The sequence below is a fragment of the Pollicipes pollicipes genome, unplaced genomic scaffold, assembly GCF_011947565.3.
Source record: "Pollicipes pollicipes isolate AB1234 unplaced genomic scaffold, Ppol_2.1 Scaffold_7261;HRSCAF=8764_pilon_pilon_pilon, whole genome shotgun sequence".
Classification (NCBI taxonomy): Eukaryota; Metazoa; Arthropoda; class Thecostraca; order Pollicipedomorpha; family Pollicipedidae; genus Pollicipes; species Pollicipes pollicipes.
In genome coordinates this window covers 56,643,109-56,662,625 of record NW_023597054.1, presented here as the reverse complement: position 1 = coordinate 56,662,625, position 19,517 = coordinate 56,643,109, and the positions used below count along the sequence as shown (strand labels likewise).

Sequence of the window (19,517 nt, the reverse complement as noted above, 5' to 3'; positions counted from 1 at the left end):
AGCAGGACCATGGCCAATGACATGCAGTATTATACACAGAAGGCAGTATCGTGCGTGCGGTACACATATCTCACGCAAAGTTTTTTTCTGGGTAGCATCTCAGCTCAGTTTTAATCCTTCGCGAGCTATTGTAATACAGCTTCTTAGCACACGGACTCATGGGTGTCTACATACGCCCCCCCCCCTTTTTTGTCTGAACAGTGCTTATCATTGTGCTATTTGTAGGCACCATGCTGTCAGATTATTATGTATCAAAGGGTAAGCACGTTAAAAAAATGCATCGCACAGATTGCTCGACCGCGTGGGATACGAAGGCGCTGCTGGTTTGCCCATAGAAGCATTTCATATCGAGTCTTCATGCTATTTCCAAGTCAATACCCTGCACTGTGCTCATGACTGCAGATCCATGACGGCGTGAACAGCGCAGCGCCGCTGTTGGGGCGCTACTGTGGTCAGGACACACCGGGGGCCGGTTCCATCGTCTCCTCGCACAACAGGCTCTACCTCTGGTTCCGCTCCGACCACAGCGTCACCGACATCGGTTTCGCCATGAATTTCGAGTCCTCCGATCCAGGTGTGTGGCGCGCGAGAGGAAGGGAGCGAGGGAGGGAGACGAAAAGGGGCGGGTAGGTGAGAAGTGGGAAAAGGAGCGGGGAATCAGGGCAGATAATAACATATCGGTATCAGAGGGTAGAAGGTAACAAGAGGAAAAAACAAGAGAATGGGCATAGGTCGCGCAGGGAAGGCCTTTGGGATATATTTAAAAAGGTAAGGACAAGCTGGTAAAATGATACAAGTGGAGAGAAAGCGATGACCAGGACTTGCAATGCGCCAGGCAGTGACCTCGTGCTGACCGGACGCCCCTCGGTTTGCGGTCAGTATGCGGCGGGGCGCTCGTCGACGAGTACGGCAGCATCAACTCGCCCGGCTACCCGGGCCGCTACCCGCACAACCGCGACTGCGTCTGGACAGTGGCCGCGCCGCTCGGAAAGAGGCTTCGCTTCCAGTTTGCCGTGCTCAAGCTAGAGACGCACCCCAACTGCAGCTACGATTACTTGGAGGCAAGTCGCCGCCTGTCGGATGCCGGCAGGGTTTGCGCAGGCGTCGACGGATGGCGGGGAAGTTGAGGATCACGAGATCAGTGTCACGGACGGTCAAAGATCCGGCAGCCAAGAACACCAAGTTATAAGCATTTGAGCTCTGACGTGCGATTTTAACTGTTGCTGCGGCGCATTTCTAGACTCCACATCTTAGCGCATAAATGGTGTGCTCTAGTGAATAAAGGCATGGAGGGCAAGGCAGGGAGGACAGGGAGACAACATGCCACTGCCCTAAAACGAAGCCCACTAGTTTCAGAAGCTTTTCCGAAATCCGCCGAAAGTGGGGATATGCCATCGGGGATTTCCGGCTCTGCACCCTTTCTGACCCCTTACCTTGCATCTGTGGTCATCAGTCTAGAATCTCTGACGGCACCATTGCAAGTGAGTTGCTGTTGGCAGTTTTGAAGGTCTTCAAGTATGGGCATATTCTAAAGCTACCGCCCTGCTATTGGCCGTGTTTGGTGCGTTTCGTAGGGGCTTCGATCGCGCCCCTGAAGCAAGGATGCAAGAACTGGGAAACACGTGGCATCCCTTCCCGTAGTGCGCTAAAACCCAGCATCAGCCTCTTCAACTCCGAAAAATATGCATTTACCCATGCCATGAGGAAGGAATCTTAGAGGGGGGTCAGGGGGACCACGTGCCTCCCTGAACCAAGAAGTCTACACTATATGTCGGCTTATTTGGCAGGAATTTCGCGGGAGTTCTGACGTCTCTCCGCATCCTCGAAAATGTCTGAAGGCTATCTCGCATTACATTTAATTTACCTTTGTTGTTTTGCTGGTTTATCGCATTCAAAGATAGAGTGCAAGGGCTTCTGAAAAATTTCACTCCGGTGACAAGTTAGACGGCTTCAAATTTAGTCAGTGACAGAAATAACACTTTTTCACCCCCTGTCTCCTCCCCCACCCCCCCCCCCCCCCCCCGAAAGACAAATTTAGCTACGTGCATGCATGACATCGCACGATGAAACAAGCGATGACTCTCATGCGGTGCTACGCCCTGTGCTAACCCACAGTGCCGGGCACAACGTGTCCCTCCCCGTCTGACAGGTGCGCGATGGGTACTCGGAGACGGCGGACGTGCTGCAGCGGTACTGCAGCACGACCCTGCCGCGGCCGCTCACCACCTCCGGGCCGTTCGCCTGGCTCCGGCTGCACACGGACCAGAGCAGCGCCGACCAGGGCTTCCACATCACCTACTCCCAGATCCCAGGCGAGTGGCCTGCCGTCGCCAGACGCCGCCGAGTCCGCAGCGGCCGCCTGAAGACCGGGCGCCACCGCATGGACTCTGTGTGTGACACTTGAATAGCGGGTCCACGCTTGGCCCCTTTGCTCGATTTGCTCCAGACCTGCGCTGGGTCAAGCCCCGAGTGCGCCACCGGGTGCTGTATGGCAACCTTGTTACGTAAAAAGAGCACAGACCTTTGCACCAAGTGAGTCCAAACCTACAATGTACAGAGAAACGGAGGGACGGCCACAATGCAGCCTGGCGTACACTGCTGAAGTACACTGATTCAAAGCTCTTAATATTGTGACGTAGTTTAACAGCGCTTTTGACTCCGGGCAGAGGGTGCATGTCTTTCATGGGAACACTTGTGAGGGAGAGGTCGACCAGTGGCAAAGACCCCACACTTGTTTCAGGACTACCCCTCACCAAAAACATTTCATGATATTAGTTGACGACTTTTTTCAACATTTCAACATTTCAACAACAAACACGTCAACATTTCGCATTCATCTAAAACATGCTCTGATAAATACACATTTTGTTTTAGAACATTCCGGCACATTGGAACGCGGTAACTATACATTGCGGGCGATTAACGTTTCGTAAATTTGACACATCGGCAACGAAATGTCGGGAAATTGCCCCTCCACTTAATCATTTCACTCGGCGACAAAAAGATGCGTCGACAAAATGGCATTCGGCTAAATGCCTTCAGCAAAAAGGCATTCAACTAAAGGCATTTCGGACATTTCTGCAGATACCAGTCGAGAAAGGGGCGGACGGCCATAACTGACGTCGTTTGCCCACACTTTTGCCTGTCGGTAAAGGATGGGTTTCTTCCAGCGACACACATGCGAGGGAAAGGCCTAACAGTGGCAAAGGGCCCAGAACATGCTGACTGGCTGTGCCCCTGGTACCCAGGTAGACACACGGACCAAACCCCACCCAATTTACTGCGTGGCGTCGTGCTCGGTCGCGAACCGTCCACCCAGTTCGTATGACGTCATCAGCACCTCTCGATTCTCCCGGCGCGGGGGCGGTGTGCTGAAGAGCCTTCGGGTGATCGGCTGGCCGCTGCGACAGGCATACCGGGCTGCGGCGGCGAGCTAGCCGGCGAGCAGGGCACCCTCTCCACGCCCACGCACATGCAGCGGTACCACCACAACATGGACTGCGAGTGGAGGATCCGCGTACCGGGGAACGAACGCGTACAGCTGGTCTTCGATAGCTTCGAACTGGAGGGCAGCTTCAACTGCATCTTCGACTTTGTCGAGGTTTGTGGGCTCCAATGCGGCGGGGAAGTTTGCCCTCGGGGCCGAAGGGGGGTGAAGTACAAAGCTCGCAATCTGAGTGTGTTCTGTCTGATATTCCGGGCGAAATTCACCGTTGTGGATAAAACGGAAGAATATATGATTGCACTTTTGACTCCATTCTTCTTGCTATCTACGTAAGCCATGAGGTTGTCAGGTGTTATCGTGAACATAAACATCATGCGCAACTAATGAAGTGCTGCGTTGCATGGGTTCATTTCGGCACCTGCTCTGCGTTGCTTTGCGTTGCGTTGCGTCTGCTTTGCGTTAAAATTTTGCAGTAGCTACACACATTCATGATGCATTCAGATGCATGACCATGACCAAACTTGCATTCAGATGCATGACCATGACCAAACTTGCATTCAGATGCATGGCCGTGATCGGCACGCTCCGCGTCTTTACAAGCGCTGAGAGGCGGCGGCACGCGCGACTTGCCCCAGGTGCTCAGGGGCGGCAGTGTATCTCATATGGTGTATCTCACAGGTGCGCGACGGCCCTGACCCGGACAGCCCGCTTGTCGGCCGATACTGCGGCCGCAACACGTTGCCGCCGCCCTTCGCCGCCTCCGGCAACGAGCTGTACGTCCGCTTCTACTCCGACTACAGCGTCTCCCACGGCGGCTTCTCGGCCACCTACGACGTCGGTGAGTGCCGCTCTCCCGGGGCCAAGTGAATGGATCAGCTGCCGTTGCTGGTCGGCCCGCTGCCGTGTGTCTCACCCACCGACGATGTAACGACGCCAGATAGTCAAACATCAACCGATATTCGGGTTCATGTAATAATGCTATGAGCCAAGCACCACATGCCGGTTCTAATCCGTCGCGACCGGATGTCTTGGGCCCAGTGGTGGTCTTGGGCCCAGTGGTGTTCCTGTGCCAAGAAGTCGAGAAGGTCGACACAGTTGACCTGCGCCGACCTGTGCGCCTGACCCGTGACCCGTGTGTGGGCGTGGGGCTAGATGGTCGGAAGTCGCCGCAGCGCTTCGTCCAGAGTCACCGCGCTGACCGGCGGCGCTGTCCGTGACGCCAGTGTGTGGCGGCGTGCTCTCCACCGAGTCCAGAGTCACCGCGCTGACCGGCGGCCCTCTCCGTGCCGCCAGTGTGTGGCGGCGTGTTCTTCAGCGAGTCCGGCGTACTCCGGTCGCCTAACTTCCCCGAGAACTACCCGCACGGAAAGCGATGCGAGTACCTCATCCGACAGGAGCCCGGCCGAGCCATCGTTCTGCAGTTCCACGACTTCCTTATGGAGAACAGCTTCGCATGCTTCTTTGATTACCTGGAGGTGGGCACATGCTAGGAAGTGCTCCGCTGGTGCAAGCCTTGTTTTCATTTGACCCCATTACTGCAGCCAGCGATCGAAACTTCACGTTCACTTCACTGCACTGTTGCTGACCATCCAGGACATTATATACCAGTTGGAGGTTACGCTGGCCGTTCGTCTGTGTTCATGTGTGTGTTTTTCGGGGCGCGTACCGTCACGAAGCTGATGGTCAACCAAGTTTGTTCCACATCAAATGTTTTATCCCTGAGCGATAATTATGCGTCTGTTGCTGATTCCTTTACGTTATTGTTCAGCTGGGAAAGATCGTGACCACGTGCTGGTACCGCTCGTCGTCCGTGGCAGGTTACCGAAATCAGCGCGCTTCGGTCTCGTACCAGGGCGAAGCTCACCCCGTTCATCAAGAAGCGATCGCGTCCATTGATCTGCTGGCACCCGATAAGTGTAGGTTTTCGTGCCGAGTTGCAAGGCATGCCTCATTACTCGGCCACCCAAGCGCTGCATTCTTTCCAGGTGTTTGATGGCCGAGACTCCTCCTTCCCATCGTTGGGGAAGTTCTGTAACGAGCCTCCGCCAACTCTGATATCTAGGCACAACTACATGTACATCCTGTTCGTCACCGACGGCAGCGTTCACAATCGGGGATTTCTGGCCAACTTCACTTCCATTGACACAGGTTTGTGATGGGATCGTAGTGGCAGTATGGTGGTGCAGCAGCACGGCTCGGACTGCTGGGTCGTAATGAGCGGATACGCACTTTTAACAAAGCGCGTCATTCTCGCCGCCCCTCATCGGCTCCGTTCTCGGTGCATCGGACCCAAATTTTGCTCAAATATCAGACTAGGAGTCGTAGCACAAAGACTGTGCAAGCGTAATCATACGCATACCTCGAAGTCACGTGATTAGTTCCTTCTGGCAGCAAAGCGGCATTTTCGCAACATGGAGTGGTGTTAACGACATCGCGCTGTTTGCATCTGTGACTAACATTATCGCGACATGTTTCTGATTTGCCTTACCGATGCTTTCCATCTTTTAACTGCGTGCTAAATTAAAGTAAGCTATATCGTTAGGCAGTATTTCGCGGTAAGAAACACGTGGGAGCATTAAGTAGTTGTTACGCATGCGGCAATTGCGCAAGCCAACCTGGATTGTGTTTCATTCACTAGTATTTGAACAAATGGCATCTTGCACCATTCGATCTTTGCGCACGGCACGGCCGCCACCAAGCCAACGGCCGTGGCTGACTGATAGCGATGATTCCGAATAGAGCAACCAAAGAATGATCGTTCTAAAATTATAGCTCAACGTCGGAAACAAAAAAGTCGTTTTCCTCGTGATTCTTGCAATTTGTAATGCTGCACACTTCCAACTCTGTGACCTGGCTGCACAAACGTGAAGACGAGCCAAGATGGTCCTGGAAGAAAGCATGACGGAGGTAGCTAAATTTCATCAATCCGTTTATTGACAACCACACCGGCCTGGCTGACTCCGCCATTCATATCGCTGGTAACGCTAACAAGCTATCGTTGAACCTTGCATACCACATTAGCTATAACGCAGAGCTTAGATCCGCTGGAAATAAAACCACACGTGGCTTCTTAGAGGACGCAGCACTATCCTTATCGTGTCGAAAAGTACTGAGCGCTAAATGTGATCTTTAAATGAATGCATATACATGCCGTCGCCTTCCCGTCCTTTTCTTGCTCTATTCTCTGGAACAGGAAAGATGCGCTGACATAAGTACACATGCGAAATCTATTCCAGAATGTGGCGGGATTCTGGTCGACCAACAAGGCACCATTAACTCACCTACACACCCGGAGCAGTACCCAAACGGCATTACGTGCAGTTGGGTAATCCACCGACCTCCAGGTGAGAATAGGAACACTCCGGACCACACCAAACCGCCCCCCAGGTGAGAATAGGAACACTCCGGACCACACCAAACCGCCCCCCAGGTGAGAATAGGAGCACTCCGGACCACACCAAACCGCCCCCCAGGTGAGAATAGGAGCACTCCGGACCACACCAAACCGCCCCCCCCCCCCCCCAGGTGAGAATAGGAGCACTCCGGGCCACACCAAATCGCGTTTCAGGTAAGACTACCCGATCCACTACAAATTTCCCGTTCTTAAGCCGGGGCTGGGTGTCAATTTTTTATGTGATTTAGGATAGGTCAAACGAAGTAAGTGGATGTCAAAGATGATCTTGGTAAATACGTCTTCATCAGGCTCCCTTTGACTAACTAGGCGTTAGACGACTGAACCTAGCCACATTCAGAGACGCACATAGGATTTCGCAATGGAAGGGACAGCACAGCTCATCATATTGTCTTTAAAAAACGCAGTTGAATGCACCTACCAATGCGCAAAATTTGTGGCATAGCGTGAAAATATATCATTCTATCGATCTGTACAGTTGTACGCGTCTACATCGAATCCCTTATTGCCAATATGTATTCCCGCATTATTCATGGATGTAATGCATTTAATAAAGGAGCATGTTTCCTCGAGCATGTTTCCTCCTTTGTAAGTACGCCCCATGGTGCATGAATAAAATTGCACCATCATGTGCATCATGCGAAGTGTTGAGCTGCATCATAATGTTCTATGACGTGAGGATAAAATGTTACCGACGTGACCTCGACAAAAGGGTCATTTGTGGTAACCTACGAGACAGAGCTTAAACTTTTCATGGAGCGTGCAAATGGGTGGAACAGTAGGTTTAAAAAGTTGCTCAAACCCTGCGCTTAGTGCTTGCAAAAGTGTCCCCAGCTTTAAAGTTCTTCGGAGGGAGGCGCGCCGAGGCCTTCATCCGACAGGGACGATAACCAACTTGTCGAACACATCATAGCCTATACCTATTTTCTTATATCGACGATGCACCGTGCTTTTCTCCAGAGGTACACAGAAACGTGCGGTTCCTTCTCCTCAGTGTTGATAACAGAGTTAAATTTCCGGTTCTCTTGGCAAACTGAGTGTGTCACCAACTGAGGCTCCACATCATACGCAGACAGGCAATCGCTTACCCCAGATTAAAATAACCCGATCTCAGCCAGCGGTCGACAGATCCGCGACGATTCTCAGGTATTTTGCCATCATCAGGACAATGCCATCTCGGGTCATGGGAGATTGAACTTGAACTGGATCTCCCCGGCCATTAACTCCGATCTCCCTCCTGCCTGTTCTCAGGGGAGATCGTGCGGCTAACCTGGTTATCGTTCTCGCTGGAGGCAGCGACTCGCACAGGCTCCTGTTACGACTCTGTGTCAGTGTATGACAACAGCACGGCGGCGGCCGGCACCAACGGCGGCCTCATCGGCAGACCGTGAGTGAGACCTGTCAACAGCGGTGGGCTTATCGTCAGACCGTGAGTGTGACCTGTCAACACGGGTGGGCTCATCGGCAGACCGTGAGTGTGACCTGTCACCAACGGCGACCTCATCAGCAGACCGTGAGTGTGACCTGTCAACAGGGGTGGGCTCATCGTCAGACCGTGAGTGTGACCTGTCAACAGTGGTGGGCTCATCGTCAGACTGTGCGTGTGACCTGTCACCAGCGGTGGGCTCATCGTCAGACTGTGAGTGTGACCTGTCAACAGCGGTGGGCTCATCGGCAGACTGTGAGTGTGACCTGTCACCAACGGTGGGCTCATCGCCAGATGGTTAGTGTGACATGCATCTCCGGCGAAAGCCCTTCGCTGAATATGACCTGCCTTTGTTGCCACGACTCTTCCACGCGTGGGGCACACTTCTGCTGCGCTCTGCTCCCAGATTGAGATCAACGTCACAATCGCTTGTAGACAACTGTGTTGTGAGCTATTGGGTCAGCGACCGTAGCTGCATCAGTGTCTCAGCGCATTGATGCCTCTGATAACACCTATCCAGTGACGTTCCCCAGAGTCAATGTTCAAAGAGATTACTACACACTTCGGTCTTCTGGGATAGAACGTCCGCCGCTTACTTCGTTGTGCAAAGACTTCGACAGTATCGCCAGCCATGGATGCTACTCAAAACGCATTCCAGAAATGATACAAAACACAAGCCAAGTTACTTTTAGACGCTGCTTGGTATTTGTGCGGCATTTCGAAATGTTTCAGCGTTATTTATTCCTCCTCCGGACACATTGCTTAAAAACATGCTAAAGCTTGGGCTTTTGATGGAATGAACTGCACCATCAGTGTCGCATGCCCAAGTGGGCAGTCTTATCCAATGAGATATCCAAAAGTCTTTGTTCAGATCCCGCGAGCTCTTTTTAATGATTTGCCTGCTGCACACTCTGCATCACCTTTGTGCCCTGAAAACTTCTCCCCCATCCATACCAATATATGCGCGCTCTCCATGTGTGTCATGATCGCCACCCGTAGAGGATGGCGCGAGTCTATGTCTGGATCGTCCCAAAGGTTGTGATGGTTCCGATATCTAGAAGTTGTGTAGAAATTAACGTCATCATAATCCGTGTATCCACTTGTGCTGTGCGTCTACCAAAAAAGAAAGAAAAAAAATAGAACAGTGATACAAACAGACGTGCTTTTCTGAATTGCTCACCCTGAAGATGCCACTGGACACTTGGATTTAATCGGAACGCCTGCTGTCGTTCGCAAACGACCTTTATCCGCATATGACGATAAAGTTTTCAACGCTATGTGACTCTCTTGTGTTCACTCCCACAGGTACTGTGGCCAACGGCTGCCTCCCATCATGACCACGCTGGGAAACGTGATGACGGTGATATTCACATCTGACACTAGTATAACCCATGATGGATTTGCGGCCTCCTTCATCGGTCTGAACGCGTCCACACGTGAGTGCTTTGTCTCATGAAGGTACCAGAAGGGTTTTAGATTCGCTGAGCACATTTCGCGCGCAACCGTGGTAACACGAATGTCATTGCAAAGTCCATTGACACACAAGTAATTCACGGGAGGTGATGAAGTTACCCGAATATGCTTCTTTATCCCTCTGCGCAGACACGAATTGGGCATGAACTTCCTTGTCTCGGAATACGTTTTATAAAGGCAAACTCGGGTCTTCTAACAACACGGTTGGCTGTTAACAGTCCATAAGTGCCTGTGTTCCGTTTCCAGTGTGTGGCGGGACGTACCACACTATTTCCGGCGTGCTGACTTCCCCGAACTTCCCGGGACCCTACCCGCCCAGCAAGGAGTGCACCTGGATCATCGAGGCGCCGCAGAACCAACAGATCATGCTCAACGTCTCCCACTTCGGCATGGAGGATCACTTCGAATGCAACTATGACTACCTGGAGATCAGGCTAGTGTCAGGCTGTGACTACCTGGAGATCAGGCTAGTGTCAGGCTGTGACTACCTGGAGATCAGGCTAGTGTCAGGCTGTGATTACTTGGAGATCAGGCTAGTGTCAGGCTGTGATTACTTGGAGATCAGGCTAGTGTCAAGCTATGATTACTTGGAGATCAGGCTAGTGTCAGGCTGTGACTACCTGGAGATCAGGCTAGTGTCAGGCTGTGACTACCTGGAGATCAGGCTAGTGTCAGGCTGTGATTACTTGGAGATCAGGCTAATGTCAAGCTATGATTACTTGGAGATCAGGCTAATGTCAGGCTGTGACTACCTGGAGATCAGGCTAGTGTCAGGCTGTGATTACCTGGAGATCAGGCTAGTGTCAAGCTATGACTACTTGGAGATCAGGCTAGTGTCAGGCTGTGACTACTTGGAGATCAGGCTAGTGTCAGGCTGTGACTACCTGGAGATCAGGCTAGTGTCAGGCTGTGATTACTTGGAGATCAGGCTAATGTCAAGCTATGATTACTTGGAGATCAGGCTAGTGTCAGGCTGTGATTACCTGAAGATCAGGCTAGTGTCAGGCTGTGACTACCTGGAGATCAGGCTAGTGTCAAGCTATGATTACTTGGAGATCAGGCTAGTGTCAAGCCATGATTACTTGGAGATCAGGCTAGTGTCAGGCTGTGACTACCTGGAGATCAGGCTAGTGTCAGGCTGATGACTGAGGATGACCGGGATCAAACGCGGCGGCTGGACGCTCCGTATGGCTTCTGTCGGCACTCGATCGTTCGGTTGCCTCATACGCACCTGGCTGCGGCAAGTTGTCGGCGACCATTACCATCAATGAGTGGCCGTCAGTGCAGTGATGGTCCACAATGCTAGCCGAATGTGGTGACGGAGCTGATCCGTAATGCGGGTGGAACGCGCCTCGGACGGGAGTTACAGTCTCTCAACTGAGAAGCTGCGTACGACCGTTACCAACACGCTGTCGCATCGCGAGGCCCGCTGGCGCACGAGCGCGGCTTGACCCGGGCTCAGACCTGCCCGTGTCTGAGCAGGAACGGCGGCTCGGCGACGGCGCCGCTGATCGGCAAGTACTGCGGCACCAACATGCCGCGTCAGATCTCGTCGCACGCGCACCGGCTCTTCCTGCACTTCCGCTCGGACGGCTCACTGAGCGGCGCCGGCTTCCGCATCTCCTGGGACGCCACGGCCACCGGTAACGTGTTCTCCGGGACGCAGCAACTGAGCATCCGCCTACATCTCAGCGCATGAGGCCCCGATGCCGATGCCGATGTTTCAGTGTCGATGGCAATGCCCTAATGAATCGATTTGATTTAAAGGTCAGTGCCTAGCTCCCTGAATCTAACACACTGAGCTATCAGCTTATCGTGAAAAATGATCTCAACTCAGGCTAACTAGTGAGGTTTAAGATTCATAACGGTTGTCTCATTACGAATAGGACTTCAACTTAGTTCCGCAGCTTATCAAGTGCTTCAGCTCTGGAATGCGGGGTCTTCCAAGCATGTCAGTTCTAGCGATGTTAACACAGTACGCCAACCTGCAAATGACTCACATGAGACTCATCACGGCATCAACAGCCCTCCCACTGACCGATCATCAATGGAAACGCGGATGCCACTGACTGATGACAGTGTATCGCCGCTGTTGTCCCGCGCCCAATGACGGCGTACTGCCCGAGCTCTGGCACCAGGCTACTCGCTGCCCTGCGCCAGCTAACGCCAGCCTGCCGTCGTCAGGCTGCGGCGGCCGACTGACCGGTCCCCGGGGCAGCATCATCTCGCCCAACTACCCGCAACCGTACGCCCACATGGCCGTGTGCACTTGGGTCATCGCCGGCAACGCCGGTAACAAAGTGCGCATCTCCTTCCTGGACATGGACATCGAAGGCAGCGACACGTGCAACATGGACTACGTGGCGGTGAGGGAGCCGGCGTCGGCCTCATCGGCGGGCGGGAGGGCGGGCGGAGGGGGGGGGGGGGAGGACTTGGAGTATTCTCATGCCAAAGACTACCATGTTCTTGCGCAGTGTCAAGCGCACGGCAACTCTTTCGCAGACGCATTTTGCTCACTTTGCCAGTGACTAAACGAGCTAAGTTCGCTCGACACAAGCGATCCAGTAACCGCGAGCACAAGCCGAGAACCTACCGAGAGACGCCTGTGCCCGTCCTGGCCACCTCTCAGCTGAAGCAGACGCGCGATGCCATTGGCTGGCGGCCCAGACGCAGACAGGGAGCAGATCAGCGTCCTGGACAGCTCCTGCCGATGGTGCATGCTGCGCAGGCCTGGTAACCGATGACGAGCAGCTGCGGACGAGCCCTGACCCCGTGCCGCCTAACCAGGTATACGAGGGAGCCGGCCCCTCCGCCGTGCTGAAGAAGCGGGCGTGTGGCTCCGACCAGCTGGACGTCGTCGAGTCCAAGACCAATATCATGACCGTCAAGTTTGTGACGGACTTCTCGGTCAGCGGCCGCGGGTTCCACGCGCGTTACGTGATTGGTGGGTGCCGAGTGGAGGCGGCTGGCGGGAGCGTGTCGGGAACTGGCGGGGAGCTGACCTGGGGCAGGCGTCCGCCTCATTACCGGAACCTCCCGGGTGCCAGGAAAGCGCGAGGAAAATCTCGATATTTGGGAAACCTAGCCTGTTGTTTGGAGTTTCTGAACGTGTGGACGAATGCTGTATTCTTCAAATATGTGTTCAGCTGCATCGTGTAAAGAGCTTTCACTCGCATTTAGTGTAAAGGCGCGGCAAGCATTGCAGGCACAATGCGTCGGAACTGTTTCCCAAGTCCTCTCATACGATGCAGTGTGACCTGTGTAAGAAACATGCATTGCCAGCTAGGTGACGCGAAGCTTTTGCCGTTTCTTTGCTCTTGAACGGACCAGGCCACTTCAAGAAAAGGGAAAAGATACCCATGGCAACTAACAAACAAATGTTAATCGGCGCTCAGTTTTGCATCGGCTGCATCGCTGATTTGGTTTTAAGATCGCTAAATCACCTGCAGAAATTAGACAGACAAAACCACCACACCGCAGAACATGGGCGGGAGCACATGTCTGACCTGCACCCTCGTGCCGCGCACAGACTGCAACAACATCGTGACGGGCAGCCACCGGGGCGTGATTGAGTCGCCGAACTTCCCCGAGCCGTACCCGCACGACCGTGACTGCACCTGGACCATCATGGCTCCGCTTGGCAACACGCTGAACATCTCCTTCTCCCACTTCGACGTCGAAGACCCCAGCTCGTCCGGATGCGAGTACGACTACATAGAGGTGAGGCCGCACGCGGCGTGGCGAACTGCCGCTCCCAGGCTGGGTTTGTGGAGCGTGGGTGGAGAACACCGTATGACAGAGAAGGCAATAAGGCAACACTAGCCCTGTTATAAAGGGGCGCTATGCCGGGTCTCGTACATCGAAAGACGCTGGCTCAGGCGACCATAGCGACCAGAACACCCCTTTCATACCGCGGCTTCCCACCGAAACGTGGCTAGCTAAGCCGCCGCGGGTGATGGTGTTCGCAGTCGTGACACGTCCACGATCCCCCCGTTGGACAGATCAAGGAGGGAGAGAAGAGCCAGGCGCCCACGCTAATCGGCTCCCGGCTGTGCGGCCGCGACGGTCTGCCCCGCCCCCATCTCCACCGCCAAGAACATGGCCTACGTCCACTTCAAGTCGGACGAATCTGTGGCCCACAACGGCTTCAGGCTGGAGTGGTTTGTGCACGGTGCGAAATGAGGGATGTGCTCGTGCCGTCTGAAGCATGCACGCCTGCGCCCCGCGGAGTTCTCGGTCGGCCCTGGCCGGCTCGTCCCAGCTGCCGGCTACATGAGGCGGGGTCAGGCACCGCGCTATTACGCCGTCTTTTTAATTTAGTTGGACAGCGCAGCCATGCGCGTTTACAAGGCACGCGTTAAGGCACGGAGATGTTTATAGCAAGCCGCATGCGATGCGTAATCAACTTGGGCCTTAGCCAATGATCTTTTCATACGATGCCCACGCGTTGCTTAATCGCCTCACGTCTCAGTTGTCGCACACGTTGGTTGTCCCGAATGGCAAAGTCTATCCAACCAGACAGAATGCGGTTCATCTTTTCCAACGGCGCCTATTGGCACCGTCTGATGTGACGGCCAGCCATCAGCTGCGGCGGACCCCCGTGAGGGGGGGGGGGACAGGCTCCGTAGGCGAGTGGCGTGCGGCGTGCCCTCCTCCGTGTCATCACCCACCGTCCCCTCAGGCTGCGGCGGCCTGCTGACCAAGCGCAGGGGCACCCTCCAGTCTCCGAACTACCCGCAGCCCTACCCCAAGTGGACCCAGTGTGACTGGCAGATCCGGGCCAGACCGGGCTACAGGGTCGAGCTGACCATCGACTTCTTCGACATCGAGTCGGCGCACAACTGCGCTTACGACTCTCTGAAGGCAAGCACCGGCTACAGCTGCGAGCGCCGGCTGCTGGCGGTGGTGGCGGGCTGTGGCGAACTTTGCCAGCCCAGGGGTGCATGCTGCTGTTAGTAGTGACGGGCTGGGGTGAGCTTTGCCAGCCCAGGGGCGCATACTGGAGGACGTTGAGACCAAAAAAGCTTCGTATCTATGCTAGATATGGGAAATAGAGGCATTAGCTTAGTGCTGCAAACCAATTGTGACATGCCCGTAATCCGCTCAATATTTGCTGACCTTTAAGCATACGGGCCTGGTATAGATCATAACACTCAGCTGCATCCCCTCAATTTACCTCGTGCGTGACGCACATGTGTGATCATTGCCAGGTGTTTCATCTTATCACTTCACCTTTGCGTGACACACATGTGTGATCATTGCCAGGTGTTTCATCTTATCACTTCACCTTTGCGTGACACACATGTGTGACCATTGCCAGGTGTTTCATCTTATCACTTCACCTTTGCGTGACACACATGTGTGATCATTGCCAGGTGTTTCATCTTATCACTTCACCTTTGCGTGACACGCATGTGTGATCATTGCCAGGTGTTTTATCTTATCACCTCACCTTTGCGTGACACGCATGTGTGATCATTGCCAGGTGTTTTATCTTATCACCTGACCTTTGCGTGACACACATGTGTGATCATTGCCAGGTGTTTTATCTTATCACCTCACCTTTGCGTGACACGCATGTGTGATCATTGCCAGGTGTTTTATCTTATCACCTGACCTTTGCGTGACACACATGTGTGACCATTGCCAGATGTTTCATATTATCACCTGACCTTTGCGTGACACACATGTGTGATCCTTGCCAGGTGTTCGGCGGACCGGACGACACGGCGCCAATGCTCACCAACCTCTGCCACGCCCAGACCGCCCCGTCCACGGTGATCTCGCAGGGCAAACAACATGCTGGTCCGCTTCTACAGCGACGGCTCCGTCTCCGGCCACGGCTTCCACGCCCGCTACCGGGTCCGCAGAGGAGGTCAGATCCTCAACAGAGCCCGCGGCCGTCAACACTGTGTGCCCCGCTGTCTGAGAGAGTGCCACCCGATGTACTCTGCATCATGGCGCAGAGTGCACGGGAGGCCATTCACCCCTTTACATTACTGTGTTGAAAGGACATCTCATGTACTGCCGTGCTATGGCCATGAGCGGTGCCGCGCTTCTCTTTAGCCTCTTGTTAACAATCCGCTTCATATTTTTAGCCTCTTATTTATTGTTTAGTTTAGTCAACTTGTTAACGGTTGCTGTCGCCTCCGGGACCGGCTGTGTAGATTAATTGATCATGAACTTTGCCATATGGCTTCCGCGCACGGATCGCTCGCCAGCGCCCTGCTATACCACTCCACGGCCTGTCTCTCGTGCCACGTCTGCGCTCGCGTTCCTCGCGTGGCTTTGTGCGACACGACTCGCGCCTGCCGACGCCGTCCGAATGACCGGCCTCGGGTCTGATCCGGGAGTGCTGCACCTGTCCGCGAGCGTGACGTGGTGTGTCCCCCCCCCCCCTCCCCCTCCCCCGGCAGGCTGTGGCGGGCGGTTCACGGCGGTGCGCGGCTCGATTCACTCCCCGAACTACCCGCTGGTGTACGACAGTCACTCGGACTGCACGTGGCGGATCAGCGTGCAGCGCCACCACACCGTGCAGCTCACGTTCGACGACTTCGACGTGGAGCCGCACACCAACTGCTCCTTCGACTACGTCGCCGTGAGTGGGATGGGCGCTGGCCGAAAGCGGCCTTGCGAAAGAGGAAAACGCTGAAGATGCACAGCCCGAAGAGGATGGGAGTTTTGTCTCACCGATTGGCAGTGCTCATACTTGACGGGCCATCGCCGTTGCTCCGCTGTAGCATCGGCTTGAAGACGGTAGAGTGCTTCGAACTTGGTCCTCACAGGCCCACCTGCCTCCGTCCCCTCTGCCTGCGGGCCGACCTGACCTGAGCTGACGCCGGCTGCGGCAGGTCCGGGACGGGTGGTCGCGACGCTCGCCGCTGCTGCTGAAGCACTGCGGCAACCGCGTGCCCGAGCCGCCCACCGTTACCTCCACCGGCAGCAGAATGCTCGTCCGACTCAAGGCCGATGGCTCCGTGGCCGCCAAGGGATTCGTCGCTAACTACACCATGGTGAGGGGCGCCGCAGCGATCAAGCCATCCTCGGCCATGGTGATTGGCGTACCCTAAGATCTTGCTGTCTGCCGTCCAATGGAAAGACGAACAAGGCCTGCTTATTAGCAATGTTTCTTTCGCAAGATGGGACGAACCTGTTGCCTTATCATTGTTTCTGTTCTTTGCTTCCTGCTCTTTAATCTCTACCGGTAGGAATGAATTATGGCGATTGATGCAGAAATTCAATAAATCGTTGGTGCTTGATACCAAACTGAGCAAAATGGTGCAGCGACACCCGTAGCCTGTGGAGTGGTTATGAAGCAGCCGGTGCATTGCCCAGAGCTCCAAAGTTTGACATAACGAAGGTGTGTTGTTATTCTGCATACTGAAAATACTATTAGGCTGCTTGCATTCAAGAACGGACTATGCGGCACTGTTTGTTACATGCAGTCTATAAACTTTGCAAACCAGACTGTCTGTCTGTCGCCCGGAGTTGACGGCGCAGTTCGTCTGACATTGGCGGGCTCGGTGGCCTCGTTGTACTGCCAGGGTTGCGGCGGCACCATCAACGTCACATCCATGGATCACATTTCGTCGCCGAACTTCCCGATGACGCACATGGGCAGCCTGAACTGCACCTGGATCCTGCAAGCCCCCCGGCCCGGTGAGATCTGCGCTGGGAGTGCTGCACTTCAAGACTCGTGGTGTTCGCAGCGAAGCGGGGTGGAAACACTGATGATAGCACGAAGATTACGTGAGATAGGACACGTTAGGACACGTACACTTTGCTCGTGTACCTCTGTTCGGGAGCTTTCATCACTTGGTGTGTACATCATCTTTGCTCGGTCACAAAGTGCCTCCAACCCCAAATCTTCATCCTAACGCACGGAAAAGATAGCCGGCAAAGTAAAGTAGTCACACTGTCGGTGCACCATAGGACACAAATATCCGTTTGACTGTAGGGCGCTTCGACCGCTGCGGTCGTGCAGCGCCCATACATCAGTGTTCATACAACATGCAGCCCCAGCGCCGGACGGTCTGCAGCGTGCGCGCCAGGCACTTGACACGCCTCCCGCGACAGGCGACCACGTGTGGATGCAGTTCAACGCGCTGATGCTGCACAGCCAGCTGCCTTCTGCCAACTGTTCCTACGACTACCTGGAGGTGCGGGAGGGCACCGGCCCGGACGGACCCGTGCTGCACCGCTACTGCAGGTCACAGCTGCCGCCGGCGGTGACCTCGCGCGGCGGCGCACTTCGGCTCCGGCTGCAGGTGTCGGCCGGCGTCGGAGTCCTCTTCAGCGCCGGCTTCTCCAACGTCTCCACCGGTACGGCCGACGTGCGGCAGTCAGCGGCAGGGTTAGCAGCATGTTCTGCGGGGTGGCGAGATGCCGCATTGGACGGTCTGGCACCGCCTAGAGGGGTCAAAGTCTGTAGTTCGACCTTTGCCGATGCGTCCGGTGACAAGATCATACCATGATGTGACGTTCATTATCACCCGTTCCGCATGTAGCCCAGTAGAGCCTGGTCCAGCGAGAGGCTCGAGAAGCGCCTTTTCATACTTATGAATTAGGACGGAAATCCCCATGACAAACATAAGTATATAAGTAGAATGCTCCATTATAAGTCCATGTGCTCACCCACGAACGGCTTCATGTATACACATGGCAGTTGTGTCATGCGTCTGAGCCAAAGCGTCACATTTTTTGAAGTAAAGGATGCAATGCAGAAGATATCTCAGAAGATTCAAAGATAGGCCGCTTACGCTGTGGCAGTCCGCTGCGAAAAAACCCAAACTTCCACACGGGCGATGACCCCCGAACCGTGCGGGACTGGAAGGAGATGACCCCCGAACCGTGCGGGACTGGAAGGAGATGACCCCCGAACCGTGCGGGACTGGAAGGAGATGACCCCCGAACCGTGCGGGACTGGAAGGAGATGACCCCCGAACCGTGCGGGACTGGAAGGAGATGACCCCCGAACCGTGCGGGACTGGAAGGAGATGACCCCCGAACCGTGCGGGACTGGAAGGAGAGAGTGCTACACCTGTGCCCCGCCTGACGATCCCCCCGCTGGTGTTGATGGACAGGCTGCGGCGGCCGCCTGGCTGCCGAGACTGGCCTGCTCGCCTCGCCCAGCTACCCCGACAGCTACCCCAACGACGTCGAATGCTGGTGGAAAATCTACGCCTCTGCGGGCAACGGCATCCACCTCAGCTTCCGCACATTCCAGATCGCTGAGACAGACTTTTGCAACGGCGATTATCTAGAGGTAAGGCGAACGTGGGTAACAGCTACATATACCTGGTGATTATCAACTCAGGTCTGCCAGCTTACACGTAGGTATGGGTTGTTATGCTATGCGATGCTACTTTACTATAACGTGCTTGGTTACGTGTGATCGTTATCTGAAATGCATCTGTAGCGTTACCACATCACGGCGATCGCTGGCCAATGGGCCGGATAAACATTGCGTTCGCGTAAACATGAGCACATGACACGAATGTTTCCAACAGCCCCGGGCGTGGACACCGTGCAGATATGTCGCCTTCCATTTCAGTGGAGCTCTGTATTGAATGTGCACTTCAAAAGCCAGCATAAGTAGCTGAAAACACCTGAAATAACATCGCTCATCCGTCGTAAGCTATTTCTCGAAGGACAAACTATGTGGACGACATCGGTTATTTTGGTGTATTTATTATCGTTTTGGTTTTACGTAACTCATTCGATTGCTCGCCTTAAGCCTCGTTCCATTTAACAGTCCAAAT

General features: G+C 54.4%; 2 protein-coding genes across 2 annotated transcripts; both read left to right on the top strand.

Annotated features, from left to right (window-relative positions):
* Positions 1 to 1,286: 1,286 nt before the first annotated feature.
* LOC119111649 (CUB domain-containing protein 2) lies at positions 1,287 to 13,303 on the top strand. The gene is made up of 14 exons (XM_037235454.1): positions 1,287 to 1,298; positions 2,150 to 2,312; positions 3,411 to 3,601; positions 4,124 to 4,283; positions 4,739 to 4,920; positions 5,431 to 5,593; positions 6,682 to 6,789; positions 8,109 to 8,244; positions 9,589 to 9,719; positions 10,003 to 10,255; positions 11,239 to 11,399; positions 11,941 to 12,122; positions 12,544 to 12,663; positions 13,286 to 13,303. Exons 1-14 carry the CDS (start codon positions 1,287 to 1,289, stop codon positions 13,301 to 13,303), a joined length of 1,980 nt encoding a protein of 659 aa, XP_037091349.1.
* Positions 13,304 to 16,262: 2,959 nt separating this feature from the next.
* LOC119111648 (cubilin) lies at positions 16,263 to 19,354 on the top strand. Its single transcript, XM_037235453.1, has 6 exons — positions 16,263 to 16,354; positions 16,608 to 16,769; positions 17,301 to 17,415; positions 17,833 to 18,078; positions 18,840 to 19,021; positions 19,310 to 19,354. Exons 2-6 carry the CDS (start codon positions 16,704 to 16,706, stop codon positions 19,352 to 19,354), a joined length of 654 nt encoding a protein of 217 aa, XP_037091348.1. The 5' UTR covers positions 16,263 to 16,354; positions 16,608 to 16,703.
* The last annotated feature ends 163 nt before the right edge of the window (positions 19,355 to 19,517 follow it).